The 22380-nt window shown below is 47.9% G+C and overlaps 1 protein-coding gene and 1 long non-coding RNA gene across 2 annotated transcripts in view; one reads left to right on the forward strand and one right to left on the reverse strand.

The window, feature by feature from the left end:
• VAC14 (VAC14 component of PIKFYVE complex) overlaps positions 1–22380 on the reverse strand; it is a 70112-nt gene that overhangs the window by 38595 nt on the left and 9137 nt on the right. Inside the window, exons 10-13 of the mRNA XM_028739448.2 lie at positions 22011–22071; positions 18391–18535; positions 16714–16779; positions 6651–6807 (exon numbers count right to left, since the gene is read on the reverse strand). Of these exons, the coding sequence (XP_028595281.2) occupies positions 6651–6807; positions 16714–16779; positions 18391–18535; positions 22011–22071 (429 nt within the window). The remainder of the gene's footprint in view (positions 1–6650; positions 6808–16713; positions 16780–18390; positions 18536–22010; positions 22072–22380) is intronic.
• LOC144328430 (uncharacterized) lies at positions 2332–10475 on the forward strand. The gene is made up of 2 exons (XR_013393661.1): positions 2332–2483; positions 10334–10475. It is a non-coding gene; the product is annotated as an uncharacterized LOC144328430 (long non-coding RNA).

Below are 22380 nucleotides of genomic sequence, written 5' to 3' on the forward strand. Positions count from 1 at the left end.
AACACATGCAGTATGCGAGACTTCACCACAGCCGGACGCTAGGAACTTCCCTCCAGAAATGAAATCTGAATGCCAGGCTGGAAATGGGTGATGCCCAAGCAAGACTCCAGGAAGGCCATGTCTGGCTCTAAGCCCAGCATCCTCCTGTCCTCTTGCTCTGTGGGTCCCTGATTCAGGCCCTGCTCTCAGTGCCTAATCCCCAAAGCCTATTTCACAAGCCAGCTCAGATTAGCACAAGTGGCTGGCTTTGTGACATCTGCTGCCTCCCTGACCTCTCTTCCCAGAGAACACCGCTGACTTCTTTCATGGGCTGGGATACACTGGGAGGAGCATAAGTCAAGGCATTTGACACTGTAAAAATCAAAATACTTTGCTTCACCTGCCCTCCCCCCAAGCCCATCACAAGGGGAGGGGAAAGCAACCTGCTTCTCGATCAAGCAGTTTGAAGTGAAGAAACGCTGGCCGTGGGGGGGGCGGGGGGGCGTTGATTCCAGCCCACTACTAGGATCTCAGAGATCCAGCCCACTTTAACATGTTCCATGAAGTGCTAGCCAAGCAATTTGAAGACAGAGGGGGCAACCCACCTCTGTGGGTGGTTTTGTGTCTGACAGAGCTACAGATTCAGAGCCAGCATTTTGGCAAGGGGATTAGCTAGCACACCAGAGCAAGTCATTTACTCACAGCAGAGCTTTCTGCTTCCCCTCTGGCTGGGCCCTCACATGACAAGGCAGCTGATCTGCTGGTTCTGAGAGCCTGCCCAAGTATTTCAAGATCACAAGCCTGGCCTTCTCCTCATTAAAACAGAAGTCACGAGTCCGGAGAAGCTAATAGTTATTATCCTGGCTCCCTGCCCCCTTTAAAATTGTTGTTTCTGTCTGGGGCAGTGGGGCACAATCCACTTACTCTTACAAATTTATCCCTCACTTGAGGTTTAGATGTTCAGCCTGTTTCTGACAAGGTTGCACTCCCCCAGAAGAACCCACTGGGCGGTGTAAAGGTGGGATACAAGCAAATATTTGAGGATCCACATGTTCATATTGGGCTATGAACAGGATGCTTCCAGACCAAGAAAGCACTTATCATCTTTGCGAAGCCCTGTGAAAGTGTGGGCATGTACCAATGCAGTCACAGAAATATTGCCAAATAAAAGAAAGGGCAGCTTGAAAAAAGTACGAAGACTTTCCTCAAGCATGAAGACAACTCAGCACACCTCGCTGCAGCTTTCTCAAAGGAGAAATAAGGGGGAAGCAAAGCAGGGAGCAGATCTGCTCAGCAAGCAGAGCAAATACACCCCGCCAGGAAAAGCAAACAGCAGCATTTGCATAAGCAGATTCTGAGGAAAGTGTGAGGATGAAATGGCACTGGTCCTCTCTTCCACCCTGGGGAGCCAATCTGGTGGTTTGCCATTTGAGCAGGCAAACATATAATGGAAACCAGCAGGGAGGGCGAGATGGGGGCTTGCAAAGGTGCCATTTAGCACAGCATGCCTAGGAGTCTACTTGGAAGAACAGTCCAGCTTCTGATCCTCCTATCTTTGCCATCCTCCCCCAGCTCTGTCTTTGCCCAGAAAGAGTCAGGGCAGCTTGCCACATCATCTTCTTGGCCCTGAAGCCCACTGTGCAACTGGAGAAACGCCTTGTTGAATGTACAGAATTTGCTGGCGGCCTCAGGCTGGAATAACCCTCCCCCCCAAAGGAAAAAAAAACTCTGGCACAAGCATGTTTGTCAAAAGCTGCTGGACTTTCCCCCACATCACCAAATTCTTCTCTTCTCTCAGAAGAACGAACTTAAGAAGTCCCACACAGGATCATTCCCGCAAACCGGGCCATCTGCCTTAACGGTTATGATGGAGCTGCACCTACTTGTTTCTGGCCATGAGATGCTGGGGGGTTCGCATCTCATGACATTCGGCAAACCTCTTTGTGTTCCTAGTCTCTAGCCAATAGACACTTCTACTGGCAATCAGCTGCAGATATTATGATCCTGGGCACAAAAACCAGAGCCATGTCCTTAAAAGGGCTGCACAGATATGGATGTTTTAAGTAGTAAGAAAGCTGGGAGACACAGCTTCTTGAACATCTTCTTTCCAAATTATTATGTGACATAAAAGGCTTGGACTGGAATGGAGTTAAAGGGGCCACGGCAGCCTTTAGGATGGATGCCACAACTGCATGGCTATTTTTAGATAATCTACAGGGGAGGGAAGAGAAAGCCATCCACTTGATCTAAAGCACAGCTCTGCAGCCGCCTAGCCAGCTCCTCCCCCCACCCGTCTCCCGCACAGACAGAGGATCAATAGCACACTCGAGGCCCTGCGCATTTGCTCCCAGCTGTGCTCAGCGCAAGCCAACAGTGGGACAAGCAGCATGAGCTCATCGTGCTTCCTAGCCAGGGCATTACAGGCTGGACCAAAAGCTTCCAAGAAGCGGGCGAGACAACAGCACCAGGGCACTGTGCAAAGGTAGAACCAGCCACAACTTCAGGTAACCCAGAACCCTCTCATGAAGAAGTAGGGAGCCTCTAGCCAGATGGTGAACTATAAGCGAACAACCAGGCAGGCTATGGTTGGCGTTTACCCTATTATCCCTTCCCACTGCCTGTCATGATCTGTCCCTTTGCCCTTCCTGCTCATCAGCCATGCACCAGATGGGAAATCAGTACAGGGTGGTGGGCTGAGCATTAGACAGGGAAGAGAGACCAGGATAAGCCCCTGCTCAGGGATGAAGCTTGCTGTGTGACTCACTTCTCTTACACAGTTGCTCAGGGAGAAATGTGTGAGTGAGCTCCCAGGGGGACAGAGGAAATACATAGGCTATATCCACTCCATACATTTAAAGCACACTATCCCCCCCACCCGAAACCTGGGAATTGTAGTTTACCCCTCACAAAGCTACAGTTCCCAGCACCCTTAACAAACTTGTCCCTGGCACTCTTAGGGGGAAGCAATGTGCTTTAAATATATGGCATGTACATAGGCACGACGTGATAAGCCTAACAAAACCTTCCTTTCCCTCATGCCCTAACCTTGCCAAACACATTTTAAGCATTCTGGAACGTGAGTCAATCAAGGCAAGTAAAGGGCTGTCTGCATAGATGCTTCCTGCATGCAAAATTCACATTTCCATGGTGCTGATGAAATCTTTAATCTTCCCTGTGATTTTTTAATCTTCCCTTCTCAGTGGGGCCTTGATTAGTAGGTGAGAGGGTCTCTTTGACAGCAGGCAAGGGCTGGTTCAGTGGCCCCTCTGCCCAACAGAGGCTAAGAGGATTAGGGATGACTTGGGAGGGCATGCAATTCTCCCACAGATGTCATAAACCCAGTCCTGAGGACCTTGGCCATCTCCAAGATGCTGCACTCTGAGCATCCTTCAGCAACCTAGCAGTCAGGCCTCTGCCATACCTGTGTGATCTGGGTGGGTGATGAACTTTTATGGATTTTTACCTGCTCTGAACCTGAAGGAAGCACCCTGTGAGTGCCTCTCCTAGAGATCTGGACTAGACTGCTGCCTGGGATCCTTTGGCAGACTGGAAGATTGGAAGTCACAAAAGAATGAGGTTGCTTGGACTTCCATTCTTTGTCTTTTGAATGGACAAGGCTCAACAAGTTCTTAAGAGTTCGCAAAGAGCTCAAATGTGAAAGTGCTGATCTTCTAACAAAAGTACGTAACTCACCCTGAAGATCAGCCTCCATATTTGAGGACTGGAAAGGGGCCAATATAATACCAGTTTTTAAAAGGGCATCTTGAAAGGATTTGAGACATTACAGGCTCATTAGCTTAACATCTGTTTTCCAGGAAAGCTGGTGGGAAGCATAGTTAAAGATAAAATTACCAAGCATATAGAAGAACAAGTCTTGCTGAAGAAGAACTAGCATGGCATTTGCTCCCACAAGAGCCAGTGATGGCCACAGAGTTGGACAGCTTTAGAAAAATTCATGGAGGAGAGGGCTACTAGCCATTATGGCTATGTTGCCCCTCCACTATTGGAGGCAGTATGTCTGGGAATGCCAGTTGCTGGGAGTCACAGGTGGGGAGAGTGTTGCTGCTGCACTCTGGTCCTGAATGCTGGGTTTGTTAAGGAATGCAGTTAATGGGTTAATAACTCTTCATGAGTCAGCAGAGACAACTCATTCACCACGATGCACCTGCAGGCATCTTGTTACTCTCTTATCTGTGTTACTGGGCAGATTTGGCAACAGCAACAGGGTTCCCATTATGAGAACTGTTTGGCCCGTGTAGAACAAGATGCAAGACTAGATGCAAGATGCAAGACCTTTGGCCTGATGCAGTTGCAACTTCAGGTTTCATCTGATGTTCTCACACTGCCTTTAGTCTCCACCAAGATGGTATTTGAAGAACTTGGAACCTTGGAAGGAAACACTGGCAAGGCAGGAGAGGGAACCACCCAAATGGACTCCCAATTGGGCAACCACTTCTTTCTGTGGGCCACATTTGTTGCTACAGAATTGGCCACAGATGAAGAGAGATAAGAAGAGTCAACTAGGTATTCTACCAATAAGGAAATCCAAAGTGAGTTGTCATTTCTTCGAAGAAACCAGCCTCCACCAGTGCCATGTTACCTACCCAAATACACATTTTGATACGTTCTTGTGTCTTTGATCTTTAAATTTATTTCCCACCTTTCCACCAAATGGTGCTCCAGGTTACTAAATGCAACAACACAAGTACAACAAGATATAATGAAACAGCAATAAAATACAGAGTGAGGAAGAACAGAAAAATAAGGCAGATAAATCAATAAAATCAAAACCAACAGAAAAAAACCCCAATTTCAACATATTCTAAAGTCAGCTTATCTGTCCATATAAAAATGTTTTTGCCAACTAGTGTGTGGTCAAAAATTGGGCAAGCTTGTCCCCCTTGGCAATGAGTCCCAGCAGCCACCAAGAAGCCCCTGCTTAGGGTTTCTGCCAAATGTGCATCAGATGTGAGCATACTGAAACTGCTCCTCTAAGGAGAACCACTGAAAAGGGGTGCAAAGCTCTCCAGAACGACAGCCCATGGCCAATGATAATGGAAGCCCCTGCAAAATCAGCAGAACCAACAGGTACCCAATCCCCTGTCCAAGTTCCTTGTGTTCAAAGGCAACCAAACAAGTCACCAAGCCTTTGCTATGTCTCACATTACCATAAGAAACATTACAAATAAATTCAACATTATTACAATCCAAAAAAGACAAAAGTAATTAAAGTAAGAAACAGCAGTTTAGCACGACAGTAAAAAGGTGTTTGTTTTTTGGGGGTGGCGTGGGAAACAGTGCAAAGGATAAGCAGATTAATACAGCACTCTCACACACATAGAGCCCAAATTAATTGACCTGGACGAAGAAAACTACTTGAAGATTGTTAACTATTCTTGTAAGGTGGAGAGTGAAGAGGAAGACAGTGCAGTCTGGCACATGGAAAGTGGAGGCATTGATCCTTAAGCTCCATGAGGGGAGGGGGTGGACCTGGAGGGCCTCCCCTGATGACTTGGAAGAGTGGGCAGCTAGTCCCTGATAATGAAAAAGCCCTTACAGCCCTTTGAGCTGGGCCTGGAAACCCAGGGAGAGGTGGCGCTGTTTCAGTGCCTTTGACCTGTGTTCCAAATGCCACAGTCCCCCAGCACCACTGGTTGGCTGTTCACTTGTGTGCGCTCTCTCTCTCTCTCTCTCTCTCTATCCTCATTCGTCTTTCCCCTCCCCTCTATTACCTTCACCCCTCTGTATAGCGGCTTTGTTGCTATGTATGTTGATTAATGCTAACATTCATCAAGTTTCACCCATCTGGGCTAAAAAGGGTCCCTGTGCTCTGAGATGTCCCCATTCATAAAACCTCACTTGCCCTAAGACAAAATCAGAAGCAGTTCCCGGCAGAGGCAAGGACTCCCACTATTCACAAATGGCAGAAATTAGGCATACTATAATGTACATCCGTTAAAAGCTTTGGGATTGATTTGCGTGGAAATATAGATTCCCTGTTAAAACTTTAGCCATTGTTTCCTTTCCTGTTGACACAAACTCTATTGAAGACCAGCCTGATGAATTGCTATGGCTTGCTCCAGAGGGGCTGCCCTGCAGTCTGTCCCAACGACAGAAGGGCGCAGGCACAGCATTTCAGAAGCAGAGGAATGGGATGGGATGAAGGAGACTGGCCAGCAATAGGGAAGAGCAGGAAATGGAGTCTAGGTCTCACCCTCAAACTTCTTCTAAGCTCTCACCTGGCTCAGTTCTACTCTGCAGGCATGAGGACTCAAGGCAGGCACACAGCCAAACATTTTTGATTCCCAAACTGCCTCCTTGTTGGTGTCACAACTGTTGCTTCTCTTCTCACCTCCCACCCTCCTTCTGCATCAGTCTGGAGGTGTATAATTATCAACACAAATGCTTCCGTTCGCTCTCCCCACCCACCAGCCGTTACTACAAGCAGAAGCTGCACAGAAGTCTTCAGGCTCCAGCTGTAGCTGGAATCACACTCTGCGGCCCTCCTCTGTGGCAAACACATTCCCCTCAAATACTGGTGCCGATTCTGCCAGGGAATCACTTGCCTTCGCCTGTCTAAAGCTGCCCCGTGCCACTTTGCACCAGGAGAAAAAAATATCCAGAGGCTGCTCAGAGCGTGTGAGATCTTTGCCAGAGACAGGGGCACTTACCAGAGGAGCCAACCTGGGAAGGTTTAGTTGGAGCAGGAATGTGCAGTTCCAGTTGCCCAGGTCGTAAACTGGGGCCGTCAGGTGCCCCTTGTCCTTCTGTCTGACCTGCTGGAGAGGATGCAATCTCGGCCAAGACTTCAAGGTCCTTGAGGATGACCTGGAATCAAGGAATAAAAAGAGATCAAGGGGTGGCTGACAAGCCAGGCAGAGAAGACAAGGACTCCCTGTGCTCTTTTCCTGTGCACTTTCCCCAGCTCTACAATATCCATTTTTGAGATACGGTAACCAGAACTGAAACCAGTATTCCAAATGCAGAGGCTCTAAAGGTTTGTACAAGGTCGCTTTAATATTGGCAGTTTTATTTTCAGTTCCTTTCTTAACGATCCTGAATATTGCAAACAAATGTTTGAATGGTCATAGCCATAGTGTGCGCTCTTGAAATGCATGGATTTAAAATAATGGGAAAGTGTTTAAATCAAATGAATGGAGATTAAGCCAAATACAGGATTTGAGGTGGGAGTGTGGAAGCCAAGCGATACTCAGCTGTTATTAACCTGCAATGGGTACACCCCAAACACAATGATGGCTTCTAGTAAAACTAGCCCCTGGCAACCACAAAGGTCAAGCTGGCAAGCAGGCAGGCATGGTGTCTTTTGAACAGGTTCTGCCTTGCCCTTATGATCTGACTTTCAATCCCTGATTGATCTTCTGATTTCTATGAGACTTATGAACTCACTTCCATCCCTGCACTTGAAAGACTATGGACAAGCTTGATGGTGAAGCTCCCATATCTCCTGCCCTGCATCCCATAATTTCTAGTTATCCAAACTGTGCAGTATAATACCTCCATGCTGCATGTCTATCCACACACACACACACACAAACGTCCCTTACCAGCCACCACTTATGATGGTGGGGAAACTTGCGACGCAACGATGGAATGTTTCACTTTCCTCTTATGTGCCTTGGGCAAGGGAAGGTGGTGTAGGGATGTCACTCAGAGCATAAGCAGGACATCCCAGCAAATCTAGTTCTGAACTAAGAGCAAATTCAAACATCCAAAGGAAAATTTCTTCACTGGCTCCATGATGAGGAATCAGTGCAGAGGGTCCTCTGCATAGGCATTTTAGAGGTTGTCGTGGGCATGGCAAGTCACTGTTGCCGTTGTCAGCAGGAATTGAGGCTTTCGGGAGGATAAGGACCTGTTTTCATGCATCTCACCAGGGATGCTTTTCCAAGAGATGATTACCTGTCAAGCCAACACCCCCAGTCAATGGGATCAGGTAAGGTGAGCATGCAAAAATGAAGAAAGAAAAAGGAAATATATTTATTACCCCTCCATTTTTCCTCCAAGGAGCTCAGGGTAGCCTCCATAGTTCTCACCACTAATTTTATCTTCACAACCACCCTGAGCAGTAGGCTGGCCCGAGAGCTATAGTGACTGACCCCAAGGCCAGTTTCATGGCTGACTGAGAATTTGAATCTGGATCTTCTCAGTCCTAATCCCACACTCTAACCCAGCCTCTGCCAACTTGGGTGTCTTCCAGGTGTTTTGGACAACAACTCCTATTAGCCCCATGGCTGTGCTGGCTGGGGCTGATGGGAGTTGTAGAGGAAAAATCTGGAGGGTTCCTGGCTGGGAAGACTGCCCTTGCCCCTACTATGATGCTGCCTGATACATGAAGCATTAGGCCCACAGTGTTGTCTGCTCTGACTGGCAACAGGATTTTCACGGTCTTGGGCAAAGATGCCCCCAAGTGCCAGAGGCTGGGCCTGGGGCCTTTCACCAGCTTCAGCCCCTGCCCAAGGTCCACTAAAGGGGGAAAAAACAAAGCACCAAACCAGGCATGTGTACAGCACCAAGCTTGCCATCTGTCCTGTATTGTGCCATGTTGCATGTTTTAGCATGTCGCCCAACCACCTGTCAAGCTGCCACAAGTATCACTAACTTGCTTCACAGCCGTGGCATCACCACCACTGCACCGGTAGCACAATCTGCCCACAGGAGCCCAGGAAGGCATTGTGCTCCACTGCCAAAACAGAGGCGGCACACATGATTTTATTCTGGTGACTCAGCATAGGCCTCTCACTTTTGCAATGTGTCCACTCTAACCCACCTTCCCTAATCACACCACGCATTTGAAGCACTTTAATACCACTTTGAACAGTCATTACTTCCCCCAAAGAACTCTGGGAGTTGCAGTTTGTTAAAGGTGCTGAGAGTTGTTAGGGGAGGAGCATCGTTAGAGCTATAAAATCCTCCGAGTGGTTTAACAGTCAACCCCTCTTCAAAGGGAACTTGGGACATGGTAGCTCTGTGAGAGGAATAACTCTCCACAACTCTCTGCACCCATAGCCAACGGCAGTTCCCAGAATTACTTGGGGGAAGTCACTGACTATTTGCAGTGCTCTAAATGTATGGTGTGAAGGTGACCTCAGTGGGTGAGCTCTGCTTCATGCCCAGGGTCTCCTCACCTGATCCTTCCCCTGGGTTGGGCCAAGTGAGGCTCAGTTATTCTGCCACACAGCCTGGCCTTGGAAGAGGAAGAGCGTTTGGTATATGGTAGCCCCTGATCATGAACTTTGAGCACTCTCTGCAAGCAAGCAAGGAAGGAAGGCTCCACAGGAGCAGCGTGAAGTTTTCTGCTCTGGCCAAGGCCCAGCACCTACATGAAGGCAAGAGGCCTCCCCCTACTACCTCTCCTCAGCAATGGCTGGTGTCCCATCACACCCTACTGCTGAACCTATATAGACAATGTAGAACCACCTGGGAATGGCACTGAGCAGCAAGCAGCTGCGGCACCAGGAGGCTGTCAGGGGAAAGCACCACATCTTGGCCACTGCTGCCCTGGAAGAGGAACGAGCAAACGAGTTTGCGCATATCCATTTTTGATGTGCACTGCCTTGCCTTGTGAAGTTAGCTGGACCCCCCTGGACCCTATTCAGCCTGGCGGTTTCCACATGCAAGGCTGCCTTTGAATGAACTGAAATGGTGCATCCTACCAAGAGGAGCTCAACCAGGATGGCGGGGAGGGGGAGGGAGAGTGTTTTGCATGCGCGATGCATCTTTCCACTAAGCAAGCCTCCAGCAGGCAGCTTCTCTCTCTCTCTCTCTCCCTCTCTTTTGTGCGAGCGAAAGAATGAAACTGGAAGGGTGTAAGAAAAGCAATATCCTGCAGGAACACAAATGCCTAACGTTGCCACGGCAACAGGCCAGGTGCCAGAAAGGCGCATCAGCTGGGTCCCATCATCTGAGAGCAGCAGAAGCAGAAGCAGCCGAGGCAGCAGCTCTTTAAGCTCCCATTATTGGACATGAAAGGGCTGAGGCCACAGAGCCCTTCCCCTCCCCCACGGACAAGGCAGAGCGTGGGGGGGGGGGCTTCCTGGTGGGGGGAGGGGTGCAGCCCAGAAGCACAGCCACCCCCCCCCCTAACGTAAGAGCCACCAGATCAGCTGGCAGAGATTATTTTTAAAAATGGGAAGGTGAGATTACTTTTTTAGGATTTAGGCTCAAAGAAAGAAAAGCCCTAGATAAAACCGGCAGCGAGAGATGCTCCTATTCTCCGAAGGTGGGGGGAAATAATAGCATGCATCCGTGCAAATATGAATCTGGTTTGCACAGGTCGCTGCAGCTTTTGCCCAAGTTCTACGTAATCTGGAAATCTGTTTTTATTTCTTCTCAGATACTGGATCTGGTCAGATGTGCCTTATGGAAAAGATGAGAGCAGAGACACGCCAAAGGGGGAGGGTGGAAGGAGGAACAGCCTTATTGGGAATGGCAAAGAATGCATGTGTATCACAGAATAAAGCTGAGCTTTTTTGACATGTTTTCATGTATCTGTCCATAACCACAACGATTAGGAAACAGCACTGCTAGGAGGTTTTGGGATTTTGCATCTAATATGTTTACTACCACTGCGGAATGGCTGAGAGTGACGGAAAGTGGGAAAAACACAGCTCAGCCTTCCACATGACACTAGCTTTGCTGAGTGGAGAGCAAAAGCATTTCAAGGAGGCGTTTTCTAGTAATGAAAATCCTGCTGCTGCTGCTGCTGCTACTGCCTTCCCCCAATGCATGTCTACGAGACTTCCTCTGCTAACCAGATCTAGGTCAAGTTAATGTGCCTCATGTTCCAGTTGAACCAATCTGATGTTCGCTCCACTGGCTCATGTGCAAGCTGCCCCAGTCTTGCTGAAGAGGCAGAGCATGGAAGCACACAACACACACTCCTCCTCCCAAGACTCGAATACTCAGGAGTGCCAGGCCTCAGCACCTCGGGAGTGCATCCTGCTGCCTCTTTAAGGATGGGAACACAAAATGCCACCAAGGCTGGAAAGTGGTCTGTGGGGAATGACATATCTGTCCCAGGATCACCAGTGCAGGAACTGGTGCCGCGTGTTGGAATCGACTCCCTGAAAACCTCTCATACCCACTGCTGCAAAAGGGGGCAATGTTGGGTCTGGGCTTTGAGCCAGAATTCCTGTAGCCTCCAGGGCTTCAGCACCCTGTGCCTGCCCTGATCCTTCCGCACCCCTAGCATCAGAGCTACACGATACAGGTGCATTACGAGCACTGCGTAAATGGGTCACCTCTTTCCATAAAATGAAGGCAGCTTTGCAGTACGTGCATATAGCTTATGCAGGGGCAGTGGGAATGCCATTATTCAGGAGATAACTTTGCCACAACATCGAAAAGAGAACCTCATAGCTTGATATTAGTCTCCTGAGATCCCAGGAACACACAGAATCTACACACAGCAATTATTTAGCACTATTCATTGGTGCTCTTGCATCCTCTTGCAACCTACTTTTGTGCAAAGCTATCCTCTGCTGCTCACCAACAAAGGGCTCTTTCTCTCTCACACACACACATACAAGTCCAAAAGTCAGCATCCTGAGCAGAAACATCTGCCTGACACTGCTGTCACATCCCATCCACACTCGTCCCACCGCCACCACTGGTGGGCAGGTTTCTGGTTACCAAAGGAGTCACCCTGAGCTCTCTGCCTCGCTTCCCTCGCCTCTCTGCTGCCTTCTGAAGAGGCGCACGGTCAAGGGAGCAGAGCTGGCAAAGATAACTGGAGCTAAAGGAAATGAAGCTGGCCTCTGGCAGACCTCCAGCGCTCAGGCAGACGTGACACATTCGACAGCAACTGAGAAGCATCTTCCCTTCACGAAAAAGGAGCTGCTGCTGCTGCTGCTGCTGCTGCTCCCCCCTCACTTCCTACCATCCGCAGAGAGCAGGATCTCAAAGGATAGAGGCCTCCTTATACTTGGGATAGGCAGGGTGATGATGCAACTTGTGAGTTAGCCCCAACCACAGAAAAGCCAGTGGGGGAAGCTCCAGATCCTCCTCCAGAAAGAACAGGAAAAAGTGCTGCTGCTGCTGCCCCAATCCGATGCCACATGGTTCAGTTCCCCAACTACTAGCATGCCTATTTGTTTAAGTATTTATAGGCACATAAAAACATGGCAATAAAATCAACAGAAACATCAACAGAATCAATAAATACTGGCTAGTGAAAAAAAAGAAAAAAAGAATTCAAGTTTCAAAAGCCTGTCTAAATAACAGTTTTCAGAAGATGACTACAAGAGGGCAGGGATTGTTTTTGTTGAGCCCTCTATTGGCAGTGAGTTCCACAAGCCAGCCAAGCCCACCAGAAACACCCCATTACAGGATCTCAGTGACGGAGGTGGAGAGCAACAGACCAGGCAAGTCCTTGAGTTACTTTTGGTCCAGGTTGTTTACGGCTAACACAAGAACCCTGAATTGGCAACCAGTGCAGCTCTCTCAGGGCCGAGTAACATGCTGTCAGTAAATCTGCTCCTGTGAGCAGCTTTGCCGCCTCATTCTGGGCAACCCAGCCGGATGGGCGAGTAGAAATAATAAAATTATTATTATTATTCTGCACTAGTTGCAGCTTCCAGAGCAGCTACAAGGCAGCCCCACACAATGTGTGTTACAGTGATCAAGTCCCGAGGTTAGCAATGCATGGGCCATTGTGGCGAGGTCATCCTGGCCACAGAAGTCACCTGGGCATCTAGGTGACAAACACAGACCGAAGGATGTCCTCCAGCTTAATGTTCAGATCAACTGCCCCTGGGCTGATGGATGAACCAGTGGAACACAACCTGCCAAGTGCAAATAGTACCGTGCTACCAGAAGCTCTTCCGCACAGGTTTCTGAATGGCAGGGGACCAGGCAACAGAAAATGAAAAGGCTGCTGCAGACTCTGAGGCCCCCTAGTGGCCAGTGCCTGACAGAACACTTGATGCTCCCAACTGTAGGGAAATCTAAGACCCCAAGCCGCTCAGCCCCACTGGGAGGGCTGAAGGGGCCCCATCCATCTCATAGGAAGGCGGCCTGGGCCCTGAACGCAACTCCCCTTCTGCAAGGGCAGGCAGCAAGCGCTCTCTCTCTCTGTCGCCTCAAAGGGCTCCTCTACTTAATTTTCTTTTTGTACAACCATCAGAGAAAGAAGAAACCCGGTCAAGAACAAGATCTCCCCTATTTGGCAGACCCCCACCAAAAAAAAGAGTGCAATGTGAAGACTAGGCTTGAGCCCTCTTCCCCATTTCCAAGAGAAACCAATCAATCTTCCAGTGACAACTTAACTAGCCCCCTTTTCAGTGGGGGAAAGGGATGGTGAACTTTGCCCCTTGGTCTCTGAACCAGAAAATTTCACAGTCCCCATCCGGCTTCTGTTCAATCTGGAACTGACATTGCCCGAAAGCAGGAAAGTCCCTCCCTTCTCCCCACACTTATTTAAGCTATTGTGGCTTAACACAAATGCTGGCAAGGCCCCAAAGCAGCAGCAGCAGCAGCAGCCATCATTAGAAGCCACAACCCACTGGGGAATTTATCCCATGCAAGCCCCACTGAAACAAAATGGGATATGCCCAGATGCGCCAACACCATTCTCAATGAGCCATCCACCACAACCCCAAGATCTTCCCGATTAGTCCCCTCCAGTTCAGACCACATAGGAGAGGTTAGGAATTTTGATGACCCAACGTGCACCTTTTATTCATTCGATATTTTCTAAAGTCCAATTCATAACCTCTGACTACCCGAATGTTTTCCCTGAGTCTAGAGTGTACACAAACTAAAAGGAGGGGTGGCAGAGGAGCTTGCCTCTCCCATGGCACCAGCTCGCACATCTGAATAAGTTGCCTGCCTCACCCCAGGGCTGCCCAGTCCCTAAAAGTGCTCTCCCACACCCACATTGTCCCTGGAGGCTGCCACATTCGCCTGCAAATCCGCTGGCCTGCAAATGAAACAGTGACTCCAGGACTACAACGAGAACAAGGGGAAGGAAGCACATCCGAGGTCACGTCAAGCTCACCCTCCTTGTTCTTTGTAACACACCAAAGTCCCAAATTTCAGCCTTGGCAAGCTGGGAGCTGGGAAACCGGGGGAACTGCGGGCTGAAATCCAACCAAGCACAAATAAAAGCATAAACGGATAAAGGCAGCCATTCACTTTGGCACAAGCTTTTGTTAAGCTTCATTGTACTTGGGATCTGCATCACATGGAGAAAAGCCCCATGGGACTCAGTGTGAAAAAGCCCATTCCGCAGGAAAGGCTGGGGCAAGAGGGCTTGCAGCTCTGGGCGATAACGGAGCGAGGAAGGGGAGTGCAGGAAAGCCCCTCCCTCGGGAAAGCCCTGCAGCAGAGGTAGACACAGGAAAGTGGGGGAGAGCGTGAAGGTCTTCAGAAGCATTTGCAATTTGTCTCCCCACCATCCTAAATGGTTTCAGGACAACCACATGGATGTCTCAGTACCCTGAGCAAATGCCAGTCTCTTCCCTGCCAAACGTCTCAGTGAGCACCCCCCCAAACAAGCACCTCTCCTTCCTTCCTTCCTTCCTTCCTTCCTTCCTTCCTTCCTTCCTTCCTTCCACTCACCCAGTGGCACCAGGGCCATGGGCTGGCTGTTCCCATGGGATCCTACATTGTGGGCAAGGAGCTTAGCCTCACAGTGGTCTCAAGGAAGCTCCCAGGCATCTTGACTCTGAAATCTCTGGCTTGCTGGGCAAGTAAGACACAGTGTGCCCTTGCATCAATCAATCAATCAACCAACCAACCAACCAACCAACAGGTGGGACTCTTGCCAGTCAAGGATCATAGTGCAGATCCTGGGAAATGGTAAAGGCCTTCTTTTCTTCCCAACCTCTAATCTGATCAACCCACCCAAGGTACATCTTGATCTGGCTTACTCAGAGCCCTATTGGAGAACACCTCATGCCCAAGACACTGCAACTCCCTGACAAACACATCCTAGGTACCCGAACACCCATTAGCATCCATCAAAGTTAGGATCCTCCATGCAAAACATGTACCTCCATACCTCCAGTATGCAGCCGGAACCCCTTCTTGAGCATCATGCATTTTGGCTCTCAACACGCCCAGTGGGAAAGCTCAGATCCAACTAGCACTCCAGTTCCCCTTTGTTGCAGGGGGAAACCCTTCCTGGAGTAGCCAAAAAAAGAATTCTACTTCTAAATGTTAGTGGTCTATTCAAGCCCATTCAATTCAATTCAAGCCCATTCCATCTTTGTCTGATCAAGGCTGGCTTTTGGGCAACCTCAGTTGTTCCACTCCTTGTTAGCGTTGCCCCCCTTTCTCCTTGCCTTTCCTCCCTCCTGTCTTTTTAAATCTGCTTAGGGAGGGCTCCAGGAGAGGCACAAAACACACAGACACCTTTCACAGCAATACAGATGCAATACAGAGCTCAAGAAAACTTACAGGGGTTCAGCCTACCACCAGTCTCCCAAACTACCTTTTTTCTGGTTGTTTGTTGGCAGCAATACATATTACCGATGAAGAGCCAGATGTTCAGGCAGCTTAAGTAACTCCAGGGGTCCAAGTGCCAAGACAATCTCCTGATTAACTGCAACCCACCTACCCAGCCAAAGAAGAATCGCTCCCCATCTGGGAATAGGTTATATCTGAGCTTCAGTTTTTCTCTCACACAGGTACTGATGCTGCTTTGCAGAGATGCGTGTTTGCATCCTTCTTCCCCCTCTAAGGCAATTCAACTCCACACCTGTCTACCTGGCTCCAGCAAATCTTTACTGTCCATATTTGCTATTAGATCCCTCACATTTGTACTGTGTCCTAGATTTAACTTCCAGGCTGCCAGCCCAAACCAAATACTATGTAAATAATAACGGCCTCTATTTGTAATAAACAGTGTATTTCCAAACTTTGATCTGCTATCTGGTTGCTCATTCCTTTCAGTGTAATTTGGATCATGGTATGTGACTCCAAGATGCATGTACTTCCCAACTTGCGGACAAGGACACATGGCACTAACTTCTAACAAAGGATGCCCTGGACCACAATGATCGCTTGCTAAGGACCTGCATGCAGGGCCTCAGCAGCGAAGTGTATCCAACTTCATATATCTTCAGTATGCCAACAATATCCCAGCCTCTTTGCAACAAAGAAAGTAGCAGAGAAGTCAAAGCCAGATGATAGAAAGGGTCTCATCCTGGTGCAAGATCCACCAAGTGGGAATACTTCAGCAGGCAGCTCCCTTCTTGTGAAAGTGAAGCTGAACTTGCCATGGATTTTTATTCTAGGAGATCGCAGGAGGACATTCCTGAGAACCATCCCCTCCAAGTCATGAGGCAGAATCAAATTAGAAGCTTCACCAGAGACAGCAGCCTCTCAGCTTCCAGGCAAATGCGACTAGTACAATTGCTTCCATTATTCAACAGCTCAAACTGCCATGGCCTCCAAGGGAAGCACCATCTGAAGTTCCACGCTGAGAATATGTGGCTGAGGAAGGGAAACTCTGAAAGCCACTTCTTTCAATCACCTCTTAACATGTGGGTGGTTTGACAGTGCTTCACTCTGTTTACAACCTAACCCGCTAAATAGAGCTGCCCAAGAGCATCAGTGCTCAGGAGACAATGAATTTGATGAACTTTTCACCTGTTGTCTGAGTAACCTACTAGCCACTTTTACTCTCTCAGTACACAGGTTGTTGTTGTTTTAAAAAACACAAATAAAATAAATGGAGGTAAATGTTTCCAGTGCAGGATTTATGCTCACCTCGTCAGACTCATCAGATAATGTCTTTAACAAGATGGGAAACAGGCTGTCTGTATGCCGGAACATCTGAAAGGCAAAAGAAGCCCAAAACAGTCACAGAAGTCACTGTGTCTGGTGCTCTGCCAGAGGCTGCCACCACAACAGCAAAGGCTGCCTCCAGGTTTAAGAGCATCCCAGTCCTTGTGCTGGAAAGATGCCCTCTTTTCCCGCAAGCTTACCAAACAAACTCTGCAGCTGAGGCCAGAGTCACCAACTAGAGGGAGGGCTTCTTCCTTTGAAAAGTATTCTATTGCTTTTTGATATATTGAACTAGTTTGCACGTAACACTCAGCCAAACTGTGTTTTAACATGAACACGCAGAGAGGAGACAAACCACACAGCCAAGGCTTTTCTTGATTTACAGCTCATGGTTTGTCTGCTGTGAGACAGGTCCCAGGTTCAGAGCACTTTCCATGCCAAACCACAGCTTAGGTCAGGGCAGTGCAGCAGCACTGGAGGGAGAGAAAAGCAGCTGTGATCTCCTCTCGGGAAGCCTGTGTGTTCACACTGAAGCATGGCTTGGCTTAGCATTACATGCAAACTGAGCCAGAGCACTCATAACCGTAGCACTTTCAGCAGACTCTATGTAAAGCAAGAAACAATTTGGGCTTCCATCCATTACAAGCAGCTTTATTACCAAGCCAATCAGCACCAAAGGGGGGGGGGGTAGAAAAGCTGGAGGAGAAAAGGAAGAAAACTTCTGCAATGGGATGTTCCAAAAAGAGCTCCCAAATTTCGCTGACTCAACAAATGTGCCTCACTTAATAAAAAAAATTAGTTCCTTCTGGGCTGAAAAAGCACATGTATCAGGAGTGCAATGCTATACAGTGGTACCTCGGTTTTCAAACAGCTTAGTTAACGAACAACTTGGAACTTGAATGCTGCAAACCCAGAAGTCAGTGTTCTGGTTTGCAAACTTTGCTTTAGTAGCCGAATGTGGTCCTGAGCTTCCATTTTCACTGTTGCACTGCTAATTTGCACCCCCCCCCCATTGTAATCAAAGCCTTCCATTTCCGACTGCAGTGTTCCGAGGTGATATTTGGAGCTTATATTTGGTGCTTTTGTTTTTGCTATTTTTTGCGTTTTTGTTTGTGTGGCTTTTTTGTTTTTGTGACTGTGGCTTGTTCTTCGTTTTAAGATGGATTGATTGTATTAAGGCTGCAGAAATGGATAAAAGCCCCCATCCAAACAATGACTATCTTCAGTGCAGGTACGAATATTTTTTTTTTTAATTTTTATCATCTACAATACTGTCTTATTTATTTTATTTTATTGTACAGTACATTGATTATTGCTTTCATCTTAAGGACCAATGGTCTCATTAGATAAAAAAATTCATGTTAAATTACTGTTTTAGGGGTTGTTTTTAAAAGTCTGGAACAGATGAATCCATTTTGCATTACTTTCTATGGGAAAGCATGCCTTGGTTTTGGAACGCTTTGGTTTTGGAACAGACTTCTGGAACAGATTCAGTTTGAGAACCAAGGTACCACTATATTCTTAAGAGGCAAGCTTGCTTTCCAAAGCTTTAAGAATAGCATCTTAGCTGCTCTTCAAGGAAGAGTCAGGGGGAAAAGAAACTCTAATGTGGGCCAATGGCCATGATGCAGGGCTGATCTGATCAATGAGCAGACTTGCCTTGCGAGGCGTCTTGATGTACAAGTGGTACAGCCACTTCAGGACTGCTATCCGTGTCATCATCCCAATGGTTGAATCATGAAGGTGACAGTCCAATACTTGGACAATTCCATCGAGGTTCAGGGTCACCTGGATTCTCTCAGTGCTAAAGGTAAAAGGAGACAGAAGTTAAGATCAGGCAGGAACATGGTTTCATTCATTCACTCAATGAATTCCTATACCGCCCTTCAACATAAATAACCTCAAGGCAACTTGTACCATTTGGTTTCCCTATTGTCAATAGCATTTGCTGAATGACTTCTTCTCAATACTTAGCTGCCTATATTGAGTCCATATAAAAACAGCACACAGAAACTCACAATGCAACAGGCTCCTTGGTTCATCATTTCACCTCAACAAACACTTCCCATATATACAGCTTTCACCTTGCAAAGAGACAAAGTTTATCTCCCATAAATCACTAAAATATTGCTCCTTTGCTTGCTTTCCTAAGCTGCCAGCTGAATGAAAGCAAAGTCATTCTCTATTCCAGTAATGCTGGCAGCTATTTTCCAGCAACTGCTCCCATCCTTTGTCTGTAGATTGAATTTCCATTTTGCTTCCACCATTCCATTTTGTATGCTTAAGAACAAACCCTTAAAAATCTGTGGCAACTAAAGCAACTGCTGTTGACTGAGTACCATCTCATGGATCTGTGTGGCTGCATGTTGCTGGAAAAAAATTATTCTCTTTGGTTTTCGGAAGAAGGAAAGCAACATATTGACATTCCATCCCATTATGAAAGATGCACACATAACCAAGAGGATGTAACTTATTTCCTCCCTGCTCCTGGTGTTGCCCTGCATGCTGCAAACCCCCTCCTGTGATTTGTTTTGTTACTAATAATAGCTTGTGCTTATTGATTTGGTCCCGGGGGCACATGATGTAGCCACATTGCAAAAGCCACACAGGTTTGCGTCTTGTCAGTGCACGGATGTGCAGACCACTTGGAAGCACCATGTGCATAGTCTTGAGCTCCACAACGGAAGAACAGTGGGATGTCAATATATTACTCCAATTCCAAGGAAGTACAAAGGCTCCTGCTACTCCCAAGGGCAGATGACGTCTCCCTTCCAAGCAGATTTGGAAGGAAGGGAAGAAAATTGGCAGCCCCACAGTTAGCAACCAATTCAGTTCCATGCAGAGAATGGCTGGAAGGAATGCATGCTGCCCCTTTTAGGAGGTATTAGGAGGCATGCGTAGAACAGAGAAAAAAGCGGGTTTATATTACATCTATAAAAAAAAATTATATATTTTTAAAAGGTCACAGGGGATATTATGCAATCTCATTTCAATATTCCAGAAGACACAGGGAGCAAGCCCACCAGGCACTGCTGACTCTGCACCTTAATTTTACTGGGGGCTGCATGGGACCCACTGCCCTGCAACAGCACTGCAGAAAAGCAGCTCTTGAGCTCGCCTCATTTCCTGGTCACAAAGCCTCCAGGATGAGAGGTGGAAGATGCTTCCAAGTGCCAGTCACTGGGTAACAAAAGGGACAGGAGGGAGAGGTGGCCTCCCATGTCCTGCTTGTGGGAAACACTTGCCTGCGAGTGCTCCAATTGGAGAAGAGCCTTTACCAAAGGTGTCATGGGCTTTGAAGACACTCAAACTCAGGATGAAAGGGAGAAACATGCTAAGAGGAAGGCGTACTTGGCAAACCATCACCATGATCAACTCCTGCCCAGAAACCTATGTCCCCACTGGAGAAGGACGTGTGGATCCAGAATTCGCCTCCACAGTCACTTATGGACTCATTGTTAAAACCGTGTTTATGGAAGACAATCTTACTTGGCTATGAGTGATTGCCAAGGAAGAAGAAGAAGAAGCTGCTGCTGCTGCTTGTGGGGTCCTCACTGAGGTGTTTGATGGGCCACTGTGGGAAAGAGGTGGCCTGGGTGGTTAGATCCAGCATCAGGCCTCCAGTGCTCTAAGGCACTTCTCTTTCTCCACCTCTTATGCAGCCCCTTATCTGTGAGGCCACAGCTAACTGTGTTGACTGCTGGCCTCCAAATCACCACATCCACTTTTGACTCCTCATTTTCATTGCTCCTTCTCCAAGAATTTTTCCTTCCTCCTGGCCATTCTCAGCATATTGATCAACTATCATTTGTTACTATTGCAGTTAAAAGTTTTGGGGTGCTGTTATTGTTAAAAGTCAAATCTATAATTACTTCCTATAAACCTGTACGTGGAATACAATGCACCAACAGAACGTTGTGTATGGATCACTTTCCCCACAAAAGCCTACTTGTGCCCCAAGGTCACCCTCAGGCAGGAACTTTGAGTGCCCCCATTCCCCCAAAGCAGCAAGTAACCACCGGGAGAAAGGTCCGTCACAGTGCCAATGCCTTGCCCTGGCACCTACGCTCAATACCCTGTCAGCACCGAGCAAAGAAAAGTTTTACTCTCCCAGGCATTCCAACCATGAGTTCCATCCCAAGGCTTGGCCTTTGTGCTGCTCTGCCATCTCCTGGTCTAAACTGTTTTATTTTAATGTAACATTTCTTTAAAAATGAATACATACAGTTCTGGTTGTTGCCTCATCTAAAAAAGGGCACCTGAGAGCTGGAAAAGGAGTGACTAAAAGTATGTGGTGGGGGGAGGTTGGGTTGAGAACTTTCCCTGCAAGGCAAACTGCAAAACTAAGATGACTAGGGGAGGAGAAGGGAGACTTGAGGAGCTGCAGAATTATGCATGCTGCAGCACAGCCTTTGCCAACCTGGTGCCCTCCATGTGTTTTGGACAACAACTCCCATCAGCCCCAGCTACCTTACAGATATGCAAGCTTCCAGGTATACAAGAAACCCAAGGCTGCTGAGAGGGCCACACTCAGGTTCCATGCTTCCTTTAAATACACAAACAGACTGTCATGGCCTGTTCATTTTATGGAGTGAAGGCAAGCTAACTGTCTGGGCAAATGCCACTCAATTATCACCTCCTCTGCTTCAGCAAAGTTTTTATCCCACAGGATTCAGCTGCTTTGCTCTTTCTGCCCACTGGACAATGCCCATCCCAAATGCCCGGAAGGGATCCTGCAAAACTGCTGAGTGCCCAAAGGCAGAACACCTGCCACTCACCAGCTTCTGCTGCCATTTGAAATCAGATGTTTTGCACAAACTCAAATGCTGCCCCTAGAGACAGCTAAAAGCAAGTTTCATAGCTATTTACAGAATTCAAGTCTAAACAGCGTTTGGGTTTGTAAGCTACAGTTTGTGGGTTAGAAGAAAGAGGTTTACTATCCCAAGCACAGGTGTGCTTTGACCCACAGCACCTTATTGTGGGGGGAATGCATGCAGAAATATGCTCGCTTCATCTGAATGCCCCCCCCCCCAGTTACTAGCAGGAAAGAACCTCACATCATTGAGAGGTGCCTCATAGTTCACCAGCTGCTCTGAATTCCTTCTAAGCAGCATCCTCTGCCACCAAAGCCCTCTGTAAACCATGGTTTGCAGCAACTCAATGGCACTATCCAGTCCAGCGCAAGATCCAAGCATAGGAATGCACAGCAGAATCTCCCCATCTGTAAAATGCTACAGATGATCCCCCAGTTTCATTAAAAAGAGGCAGTTGTTTTTTACCTGGCTGGTATAAAGACACTGGTGTTGCTGAAATTGGAATCGCCGGAGGCATCCAGGCAGCCTGCAGGGAGACAGGTGTCAGTTAGCTTGAACATGGCACAACACTGTCAGAGGAACACAAAGGGCTGGCACTTGCAAGGACTGCTCCCCAAACAAAATAGTGATGTGGCCCCAGGTAAGAATGTTCTGAAAGCATCAAGACGGTGAGGTGGTCAGGTCTGTAGATAACATTCAGGATGCTGAAAACCAAGCAGCCTCGTTGCTGAGGTCCATGGTGCAGCTGACACTCTGAGCCACTGCCAAAATGCCTCTGTTGAAGACCTGGCTTCATTTCCAACTGAGCCTCCCCTCACCGGGAACCTGATCAACA

This window comes from Podarcis muralis, chromosome 7 (genome assembly GCF_964188315.1).
Source record: "Podarcis muralis chromosome 7, rPodMur119.hap1.1, whole genome shotgun sequence".
NCBI classification, from domain to species: Eukaryota; Metazoa; Chordata; class Lepidosauria; order Squamata; family Lacertidae; genus Podarcis; species Podarcis muralis.